This window comes from Periophthalmus magnuspinnatus, chromosome 9 (assembly GCF_009829125.3).
Source record: "Periophthalmus magnuspinnatus isolate fPerMag1 chromosome 9, fPerMag1.2.pri, whole genome shotgun sequence".
NCBI lineage: Eukaryota > Metazoa > Chordata > Actinopteri > Gobiiformes > Gobiidae > Periophthalmus > Periophthalmus magnuspinnatus.
In genome coordinates this window covers 10372621-10384248 of record NC_047134.1, presented here as the reverse complement: position 1 = coordinate 10384248, position 11628 = coordinate 10372621, and the positions used below count along the sequence as shown (strand labels likewise).

General features: G+C 42.9%; 1 protein-coding gene across 1 annotated transcript; it reads right to left on the bottom strand.

Moving 5' to 3' along the window:
* Nucleotides 1-2158: 2158 nt before the first annotated feature.
* hic2 (hypermethylated in cancer 2) lies at nt 2159-11373 on the bottom strand. Its single transcript, XM_033971969.2, has 2 exons — nt 11126-11373; nt 2159-5715 (listed from the first exon to the last, which is right to left on the bottom strand). Exon 2 carries the CDS (start codon nt 5669-5671, stop codon nt 3923-3925), a length of 1749 nt encoding a protein of 582 aa, XP_033827860.1. The 5' UTR covers nt 5672-5715; nt 11126-11373; the 3' UTR covers nt 2159-3922.
* Nucleotides 11374-11628: the final 255 nt, after the last annotated feature.

The window sequence follows — 11628 nt, the reverse complement described above, 5'->3', positions numbered from 1 at the left end:
AACATTATAAAGATGTAATGTTCAGACAGACGTGTAACAGTAAGTATTGATGTTGTGAATATGTTTGTAATCTTATTCGTTTATAAGATAATAGCAGGATGGCAACACCCAGGAAGAGCACAATGAAAAGATACAGTAGCCTCCATGCTGCACAGGCAGGTCACAGTGTCCTGTCTGTGTCCATGGATACACACAGGGGTCAAAGTTCACCCCCCGCTTCACATTCAGCTAGAACTCAAAAACAAATGGGCACAAAAACACCCATATTGTTACAGATACAACTGAGAAGGATGATATTAAAATGCCATAGACCAAAATCATTGTATCGGAAAGAAATTACATTAAAAGTCACACTAATGTGTCACCTTCACAGATTGTGGTTAATGGCTATGTTTTGTATCGCATTTTGATTCTCAGCTTGAAATCCTCAAAAACAAAAAACAAAAATAAAATAGGGGTCCTGCCTCCACCTCAATCTCACACACTGAGTAAAATCTTTGAAGAGGTGAGTTCAGGACCAGAAATAAATACATTCATCACTGACAATAGACATTTGATAAAAAAACAACACTGTCATTAAGTGTTTGCACCAACTTGGTATCAAAGAAGCTGGGCCAGCCAGAGGTTTGTGCCATGTTAGCCACAGTCGGCTCAAGTATCTGCAAAAATTACACAAGTAGATAAAAACAAATAACATTCACAGTAAGACTAGCAGTTACTTGTCTTTAGACCTGACCAAAAAACTACATTCACCAGGTTTAAAAAGCGCCAGCATCAGAGACTAGATGATAAACTCTTGGTCTGACCAAATGACACTCCAAGCAGCAGAGTTAGTTCTCAAGTGCATTTGGGAAACACAGGTCTCAAACAATGCCTTTTGATTAATACATCAAGGACACACTGCCCACCCCCACCACTGGGTCCCATCACAAGACAGGCCAGAGGGCAAGGGGACTGGGACATGGGGTCACCCGCCCCACAGCCAGCTGGCATTAAACCACACCACCTCCCCACTAATGAATATTCAGCTCAGCCCATGTTTGAAGTGACGCTTTTTAAATATTTGGCAGCAACCTCTTATAATGCTTTCAAGAAACACAGTTTCTCTGACTGGCCAAGCCTCCAATGAGGTCTGTAAAACTGTAAGTTTGTAAACAATGAGATAAATACATGTTTCTTTTTAGAGCCACACGCGGTTCCATAGTCATTCAAATGTGCTTTGGTTTAAAAAATAGAGTTTGTGAATTTGGGTATGAGCTTTTTTGTATCAGTTCTTTGTACAACTTTGCAACTATTGAAAACATACTGTCATTAACAAAAATGTTGACTAGTTTGAGCTGCCTCGCCTTTGCCAAGGCGCTTTGTGTTAGTTGAAAAAAAGTACCCCCCAGTAATTTTTAAATATGAAACTAGTGTTTTGCCTTTCCCATTGTCAAAATACAGACAAATTGATACAATACTATGTCTTACAAATGTAGCTGAGAGTCTGCATTCACAGATGCAGAACAATCCCTGAAGTATTCGAGTAGTAGTACTAGCAGTAATAGTAGTATGGTCACAGTTTGGAGTTTCTCATCTAACAAGCAGGCATAAAATGTAGCTGCAAAAGTGTTTGCAGAGATGGCTAGAGAATATTGTTGTACAAATACACCTTTTGCATGACATTCTGCTGTACTGCAGTAAGTGCTGACAAGTACAATGATTTGAAGGCAATGCATTGTTGACTCCCTCTTTAATCAGAAGGGGTCACAAGCAACAATGGGTTATATGCTTTAAGATGTAAAGGGTGTGTGGGAAAAGCATAGATGTACCATGCAATCACTAAACTGCTCGACAGCAAGACACCAATATTCAGCAGAAGCAAGTAACAACTCCAGGAGTTCAGGACGCAGGTACCTTAAAATGCTTGATAAGTGGAGCTGCATCCCAAAGAACAAACAATTCACAGACCATAACATGAGGACAAAAGAGGAATATAAACCAAAAGGATAAACCAATACAATAGAGGAATGCCTATATATCAAAAACTTGTAGCGAAGGTTCATGCTGCACAGTGTAACTGTTTAAAGTCTAGATACACTGGACAGTTACGAAACTCAGGCAGATTCAGACTAATCATCGTATATCTTTACTTAAGTTTAAGTAAAGCTTTTGTGGTTTCAGTGGGCAATTTGTTTTATATCAGAATAAGAACAGTGCAGGCAGCGCTCGAGTTATCCAGCTGTCCAGTGCATCCTAACTTCTCCCTTCTAAGTACAAGTTTTCACAATTCTGGCTCAAAGACTAACAAGCAACTTTAACTTCACATTTAAAAATCTGATTATAATTCCTATCTTTTTCTTTTCTTTTTGGTCTGAACAGAACACATACAATTTTCATCAAGTCCTGTCATTAAAGTGAGGGAATATAAAGTGATAAGGACTCTAGATATAAAATCAAAACATGTTTTAAACTTTACCATCTTCTGTAAAGTTTATACCAGCCCACCAATCAGCACAAGCTTTCCTTCCTCATTCATTGGCTAGTATGAGAGTTTCTTTGTCATTAGAATATAATATTTTTATACAGCAAAAAAAAGTGAAATAATTTAGTATGCTATATCTCTTAAGTACATCTTTAAAAAAAACTTTGGTTATGAACTTCTAGCAATGTGTTAGTTAGCTTTGTTCTCCTTGACATTCAAAAGATCTTTGGAACACTTAACATCTAAACCAAGTAACAACTGGCTCCAGTCAGAAGCTACAGTACACTTTGAAGAGGAGCCACATTGAGAAGAGACCCCAAAGCTAAATTTAACATGTGAAAAAACAGCTAGAAATAAGACAATTTGTAAGATCTCAGGAGCATTCAAAACCTGTGTTGAGAGATGGGCAGGTTAAAGCATCAGGTGAGAAGTTACCAATAATCTACACACTTTATACAATAATTACATAGGAACTTTCAACTAAACAACATAGAGTCTGTAAAAGAGTATCAGAGGTAGCAAAGTCAAAAGTCTAATCAAATAGACTTTTCTTTTTCTGAGGGGAGGAAAGCTATACAGTCAAGAATAAAATAAAATTAAAATGTACCGACTGAACAGAGTTCAGACTAACACACCCTCTTCTGACCAATTCAATAAACTAAACACCCAGCCCACCCAGCCCAAAGTCCCTCCCCTCTACAAGAAAAATCCCAAGACTTTCCAGTTTAAACATTCACTGAAACATTAAAAGTTCTTTAAGTAAAACATGTACCGCTGACCAGGACATCCCTCCTGGGTGTACAAGCAGGTAAAAATAACCACCTTCCATGGATAGCTGTAGAGATGCATTGTAAGTCTTGACCAAACAAATATTATTAAATGCCATACCACCTTTTTTCTGGGTTATCTTTTAAAGCAAGGAGATGGTCCCAAACCCAGTTACCCACCACCATCAAAAGATATAAAGCTGTCAGGCTAAAAACCTACTTTGATAAATTATTGCCAGTATAGTTTGCAAAGGTTTTTTTGGTCAAAGTAGCACTGAAATACAGACAGTACTTTAAATCTGAATGTTAAGGAACAGTTGAAAACGTATAAGTGACTGGTTGACTGAGGGATATAAAGAGGGGTCTTAACATTACATCAGAACCCACATTCACATTTTATGAACTGTAGCAGTGTTGACCCCTACTCGTGGCTACGTGACTTTGTAGAGAGACAGCCCCTCTAACTCCTGAGAGGTGAGCAGACATCACTTAACAGGATTTTACCATCCACAGGAGCCAACCAGCTGTGGCTAAAAAGAAGTTTTTTTTTTTCTGTTCACTTAACCTAAGTGTTGTAAACGGGACATGACGGGTAAAATGGTGTGTACATGTGCATTTCTTTGCTTTTTGACAAGAAAAGGTAGACAAATGTCCTTATTTTATTCCCAGAGTTCTTTGGCTTAATTAGTTTCTAAGATGGTGAGGTGTGCATTCTCAGGTGACTGATGAGGTTGCGCTGTTGGGTGAACTTGCCCCCACATAGTTGGCATTCATAGGGTTTCTCTCCAGAGTGGACACGCATGTGCTCGGTCAGACGGTACTGCCGCGTGAAGCGCATGCCGCACTCCTCGCATGCAAACGGTTTGAGGCCGAGGTGGCTGCGCATGTGGCGTGTCATGGTGCCCCTCTGGGTGAACATTTTGCCACAGATGTTGCATGGAAAGGGCCTGGTCAGCCAGTGGCTCTTTTCATGTTGCCTTAATGTAGCCGGGTCTTTGTAGCTCTTACTGCAGACTGTGCACTTGAATGGGCGCGTTTCAGAGCCAAAACTGGAGGGCCCCACTGTGGCAGAAAGATCCTCAGCTTCCTCCTCATCTTCCTCCTTCACCAAAGTCCCTCCCTCCTCTTTGATAAAAAGCTCATCCTCAGTGTGCGTCTCTACGTGGGCATTGAGCTGCTCAGAACTGGGAAAGCCCTTGCCACATGGAATGCACACGTACAGGTTGTCCCCCAAAGCTGGCTCAAAGCCTTCCTGGCGGTAAACATAGTTGGTGCTGCGGTGGCCCCCTCCGTTTCCTCGACATCCTGTACTCTCTCCATCACTCTGTGCACTGTCTTCACTGTGGTCATGGCCATTCTCCCCAGTATCCTCTTCATCTTTACACTGATATGACTGTTCAGAGGTAAAGCTGCTAGCACTACCTGCACCAACGCCACCAGAGGAGCGGCCATCTTTGGGACCAACTATAACTCCATTAACTAAGGGCCTATCGTTATCTTCAGACTTCAAGCCTGACGCTTCTCTCCTGGGCCATTCGTTTTTTCTAGAGCCCTGTCTGGACCTCTTCTGAGGGGGTGGTCCATCGGGCTGCAATGGCCCATCCTCAGAGGCTTTAGAGGAGACCTCTACAGGGTCCAAGCAGTTGTCCACTCCTGGGAGTGTGGCTGAAGAGTCATCCAGTGAGGCACTGTTGGTTGTGGATACTGAGGCAGATTGAGGGGATTCCTGGGAATTGCTGTGAGGGCTGAGGGCATCAGTGGCAGTTCCTGCAGAGGGGGGACTCTTTTTGGACAGATCCAACCCAAGATCGGGCTCTCCAGCACTCCCACCACTGCTGAGATTTCCATTACTACTGCCATTCCCTGCATTTTTCCCAGAGCTGCCGACAAACATCTCGTCATCTGAGAGCTTGTCCCGAAGGCCTTCATCGGGCTGTGGCTGGTCCGTGTCAGAGGATGTAGGGGGGTAGTGGTTATTCGGCCCTGTGGTGGTGGAGGAGGAAAGGTGCTGGTTGTTGAGGCGTAAGCGGCTAAGAGGGCCTGGAGTGGAGGGTTTACCTGGCAGGGGCTTCCCACCACTGCGTTTAAGTCTCTTTTTGCACAGAGCAGCAAGGTCATGGAGCTGGAGGTAGCTAGCTGCGGTTAAGAGGGCACTGAAGTTTTGCTCATTGCTCATTTCAGAGGAGGAAAGGAGCTTTCCAGTATAGATAAAGTCCAGGACTTGTCTGAACACAGAGGGGTTAACCATTTCTGTATCCAGGTTAATGAGGTTATCATGAAGAACCAGAGACTTAAAGTATATGCTGCTTGCTGCCAAGATGTTCTTGTGGGCACGGAAAAGTGCGTTCTCCACCACGATGATGACATCACACAGGAAGCCCTTGGCTCTCTGCTGGTTGAGTTGCAGCAACAGTTGTTTGGCATGATTTGGCAGTTCCATTTCCACTTCCCTTCTCTGGCTTCCGTCACGTGCACCACCTGAAGCTGAAAGAAAAAGAAAATCAGTCACTTGTGTGGATGAAGGGAGAAATTAAACAAACACTCCTTCACTGAAGGATTATTTCCTCATTTCATTTGGGGTCAGTATACATTATAATTGAAATGACTAGTATAAAATACAATATTTTAGTTCCATTTTAAAATGTACAACAGCTTTAACAATTCATTTTAGCAGCATGCTTTAATAGTATGAGGAACTAAAGACAAACATTGTGTGAATGCGGCTACCACTTCACTGCCGTCCTTTTTTTTTTTTGACAAACTGCTTCTCAACAGATCAGGTTTGGGTTTGCACACACTACTAGTGTTTAGGCACAAAAGCCACAGGGCGGAAATGGAAATGGGTAAAGTAACTACTACTCCAAGAGCCGTCTTTCAGATTCTCTTGCTCATTTGAGTAACTCTAGTTTTGGTGGGGTGCCCTCTTTGGAAACACTTCACTCTTCATTAGGTCATGGTAATGTCAGCCCTGCTCCATTGTCTCGGGGTGGGGGGCAGTGGCACAGTAGGGCCAGGGGGGAGGTATTAGGTGACACCTGAGCAGGTAAAGCTACACAGGAGCCAGGGGGAGAGGGTGTGGTACAGATAAACACAGCAGCACCTGATCCTCTGGGGAAAGATCTTCATTTTAAACAGGCCAGAACAATCTTAGGCACTGCAAGAGCAGTGACACCAATTACTGCCACTCACAATTCACCTCAGATTGGGAAGTACTTTAGTTTTATTCTATATATTGTTCACACATTAACTTATTCAGAGCAAAGATTTATAAACATACTCTGTAAAATATGAGCTTGTGGTGACCAAACACCACAGTAGTTGATGTTTGGAAACAGTCAGGCTGATACAATCAGCTGGAGCAGTCATTACTCTTTGCTCAGGCCTGAGCTTGTCTCCTCTGCTTTGACACTTCTTCTGGCCATGCTCCCCTCCCCCCTGTTTCTACACCATCCATGACTATACCACCAGCTCTTTGCTGGGCATATACATCTCACAGACAATCTACGGGCTCTGATCTAAAACACAATAAGATATTCTGGAATACATTACATTAGACGTGAACTCTATTAGACTGGGCCACGTGGGATGGACACTACTCCATTCTGACATCAGTAATGGAGAAAGAAGACTAGGAGCTTTAGTGCAATGCCAGCCAGGAAGCCATATATCAGTCAAGTCCCTCTCTCAGCATACACACACCTCTGCTGGCTTTATGGTGGGATTCAAGAGGCTTTTCCAGCAGAACAACATAAAAGGGGGCTGGGCTCACTCTAAAGAAGCCAGCTCGCCCTCCCCCCACCCCTTCCTCTTCTCATCCCTCCTTCCCCCCTCACCCACTCTGCTACCCTCTCCCCCTGGCCCCTCTGGTGCTGTGCAGTGCCGGCTGGATTCCAGGGAGCTGCTAATGGATTACGGCTGATCTATATGCAGCTAGGGTGGGACACGTGTAGGCCCAATGGTGCTGCCCAGGAAAACTGTCTTCAAACCAAATGGCAGCAGATAGGACTCCACCCTTTTGAAACCACATTTAAATCCAAATGGTTCTGATACTGAATACTAAAATGAGGTGTATGAAACTTATTACTGCACATGTTTCTGCTTCTTCTACATCTAAATAAGAGCTTTGACCAATAGCACATAATGATGGCAGCAGTGTCAGAAAGACTAGTCTTAATAAAAACAAAACATTCTCTGACCAAATTTGGCCAAGATGGCTCCGGCCTGCCTCAATGATGTCTCCCTTCAGGCAGACACAGGATCAGCTTACCTAGCCCGCAGAGCTACCTCTGTAGTTTAAAGCTACAGTGGGCACACACCAGGAAGCTACAAATACCATCGTTTCTGATTGATGTTCATAGGCATGCGATGGAAGTGTCACATTGTTATAATACAGGACTAAACATTACTGGCCATTTTTATTTTGTTAAAAAAAAAAAAATACATACCTATTTGTCCCACATCCTAAATGACAATAAATTGCAGTGAATACATTTAATTTGACATGATCAACACCCTACTCCAAAATGCTCAAGAGCTGTGAATTAATGACTATGCTGTACAAATTATATGGTTACAAACATAACATGGGTAATCTGGTGGAGTCATTTGCTGCAGCCTAGGCCTTAGATTTGCAGAGAGTTTATGGATTAGGCCATGTGGTTGTAAACCTTAGGGAGTGAGAGTCCATGCAGCGAAGGTGAGTACAGAAAGAAGGCTATGGCACTAATCTCTGCACAGAAAGCTAAAAGCCAGAGGAGAGGCCAGAGGTGAGCTAAAGTTCTATGGCGCAACAACAAAACACACCCTACTACTGTGAAAGGTCATAGGTTAACAGCTAATAGAAAACCAACTGAGGACAACTTCTCAATCATAACCTTAGCCGACGGTGAATTTTTATGATTAGCCTTTACAGTGTTTACAGAAAAAATCCTATTATGTTGATGTACTTTTCTGCCCACAGCCTCTTTTTTACGCTGGTGCAGGGGTAGTAGAGGGGAGGAGCTGAGGGAGGGTTTTTTTGCTCTAGATTTGAGATCCAAATGAAAGTGAACAGGTGCATGAACCAATTGTTATGAGGTTGAACAAGAAATTACAGTATCCTTGCCACAGTCTGGGCTGAACACATCCAATTAAGGCTTGGCCAGTTCAGCCATGTTGCAGACAAACAAGACCTGCCCAGGGTGCAGCGGAATGAAAAGAAGCCCATGCATTTCCTCACAGGAGGGGGCCTGTGCTGCTGTGTACCCCAGATGTGCCAATAGGGCTACAGGAGGAGAAAAAGGCTCTCTGCATTGCAAGACTGCGAATACTAGAAAATACTACAAGCTAGTAGGGCAGTCGATTCATTAGTCAAAAATCTACCACACTGTTTATTAGTAGATTGACAAATGATTTGATTAAGATTACAAGGACTTATATGAACAACAGCAGAGAGAGTTACATCTGCCATTTCACTTCTATGCTGTTTGTTTTACTACTACTTTTCTGTATCTGATTTAGCATTCTTTTGTCAGTGCCACGCCTCTTTTTAGAGTAAATTAATTGATGCACCGGTCATGTCTTGAGTAGACTACAGCCCTACAAGTCACAAGGGATGTACTTTTTCAGCATTATTTAGATAGTTTACAACTCAGAGAAATATGCGTTTAAGACGTTTTTCTAGTCAAAATTTCTTGTAATATTAATGTGAGTAATTTGATTAATTATGTTTAATTAAGATGTAGAAAATTCTTCAATCTCTTCACAAGGCCATAGGATAGATGTGGTGTGAAAAATACATTATGTTGCTGAGGAAGAAAAACAAAGTAAATTGAATTATGGTAAAAGAACTGTCCTTTGCATCAGTGCATCTTAAAGTAAAGTAATCAACCCCTAGCATTGCTTGAGCCTTTTGATTAGGCTGATAAGTGACCTCAGTGTTGAAAGAATGAGCAGTTGATGAGATAAAAGCGCTCATAAAAGCAGCAGATCCACATGACCTGGGTGCCTAATGGTTTGGCTAAGGACAGAGGGCATGTTGGGTAAGGAAGGACACTGTATGCATGGTCCAAGGTTTTACACAGCTGCCCACCCCCCTCCCCTTAAACGCTGCATAACCTTCTGGCTATCAGCACTACATTCCAAAGACTGTTTCTTCTTCAAGAACAACAACCCTGCCCTGAGGTACTTTGCCAGCGAACTAACCATACTGCCTTCAAACAGACTGCACTGGGGAGCACAGCCCAACAGACGGATCCCTACAGATACGACAGACCAGCACAATCTATAAGTCCTCGTCCAACATGTCAGCAGAACATATAGCCTAAGTAGTCTTCTTACTGCATTGTGCTGGGAACACATACACATAGGCTACTATAATCTACAATGTACACAGCATAATGTGGTTCGACTATAGAGTGGGGAGGGGGAAGGGACAACCAACGTGAAGCAAGACCAACCAACTGATCATGAGAATCATGAGGCACACACTGGCCTGAAATTAGCCTCGAGGCCCTCTTTGTAGTCTATAGCAATCAGTGAAAAGTCACACTGATCAGTTGACTTGACATGGTAATTCTGAAGACATGGGTGGCTTACTCACCACTTTCCCCCTAAAATTTGGTTTAATATTATTGTTGATGTTGTGCAATAATTGGCAGCACATTGGGACAATTACAACTATAATTATAGCTCTGCATTAAATTTCTAAAAGACAGTACAGTACACGAAAACGCAGCTTACAAATTTATGTAACGCCAATATAGAAAAAACAAACAAACCAAAAACCTGGAGCATGGGTGGAACCTAAAATAAACTCACACATGACTTCTCACTGGACACTTAAGGATGATGTTGAATGTTTTTTCTCATCAATTAAAGAATATAAATGAGGCATATGTTTACTAGGCTATTTGTAGATGGCAACACAACAAAGTAAAAGAAAAAAAAGCAAGACAGAATGACCAGAACTGGCCGCCTCCATCTAGATCATTGTCTTACTGCTCTTTGATGCCTCCTTGCTACTTCTGCTTGTAGATTATAGTTAAATGTTTAAATCAAGGTTAATCACGTTGGAAGGAGCTGGGCTGCAGCTGAGAGCTCTGAAGGGATGAGTTTGATCACTGTATGATGATATAAGGCTAATGTATATATATTACAAGGTGAATGTTATATGAAGAGAGGCTGGGTTGGAGTAAACCAACACATTTTGGTCCGAATGGAACATATAGGCATCATATGTGCGCCTGGTTCCACAGAATGCCACTGAAAGAGGATCTAAAGTAGCTTTGTGCCTGCATGGAGCCATTTGGCAGTTCAGTAAATCGGGACACTTTCCATTAAATCCTAAACTAAGGCTGAGAAAACTGCACATTGTTATGAACGGGATTTGAAGCTGAAGCAGTTTGTTCAATGGGTCGATTCAATGTCATGCCCAACAACAAACGCATCTTACTGAACGTGAGCCTAATCAGAAACGATGGAGACTAAATAAAACTAATAAGTTGTCGTGCTAAGAGCGGGCGCAACCAGAAGCCTGGCGCATCTTCGACTCCGCGGTGGAGCTGCTGCGTAATGGCTTTGCCAGCCTGGTGTTTCTGTGGCTCGTCTTGCAGGGCACCTCTGTTTGGATCCTCATCGCAGAATGCAGTAAATATGTGTAGTCGCATATTTCAAAACATACTTTGTAGATGGTTATGTTCAATTGTGCAGTCACTGAGTGCCCGAGTAACGCGGAGAGACGCACCAGTGGCGGAGCCTTTTTGTTGGCACGCCGTAGAAAAAAAACACTAGCGCGTAGCCTACGCCAAAAATCCACGATCAATGCACCGAGGCAGTGTGCTAACCACTACATACACCACAAACAGCGACTTGGCACGTTCATTCTGTACAATTTCAAGAAAATCTAATATCTTACCTTGTTACATCGGTAGTCTTGTTCTCAAGCGGTCGCTACCATCCTCCTGCTCATCTCACAGCCTTCGGGACGCCATGTTGCAAGCTTATGACGTTAGGCTTCCTCACCCCTGACCCACATTTGAATAGAAACCAGCCCCGAGTGCGACGCACAAAACATCCCACTGTGGGAGGGTCTGGAGGTTTTTTCAAGGCAGGACCCCCTGGCAACTTTACCTGCCAGATGCCACACATAGGACAGATCCAGCCCACAGATAAGGAGGAGCAGTCCTGTTTTTGACCATCTCCACGAGCGCAGCGTGATGCGCAATGCCTGCGCAATGCCTGCGCCTGAAACACTGTCATCAAAAGCAATTCATGCTTTTAGATGAGGCCTGTCTAAATAATTGAAGAGAGCGGATGAGATTGGTTTCAGATGCAACATTAATGTGGTTTTATAGAGTTTACATTTGCATCATCTGCTCATCTAATGAGTAACACAGGCCTAACAGATTCTGTGGAAGC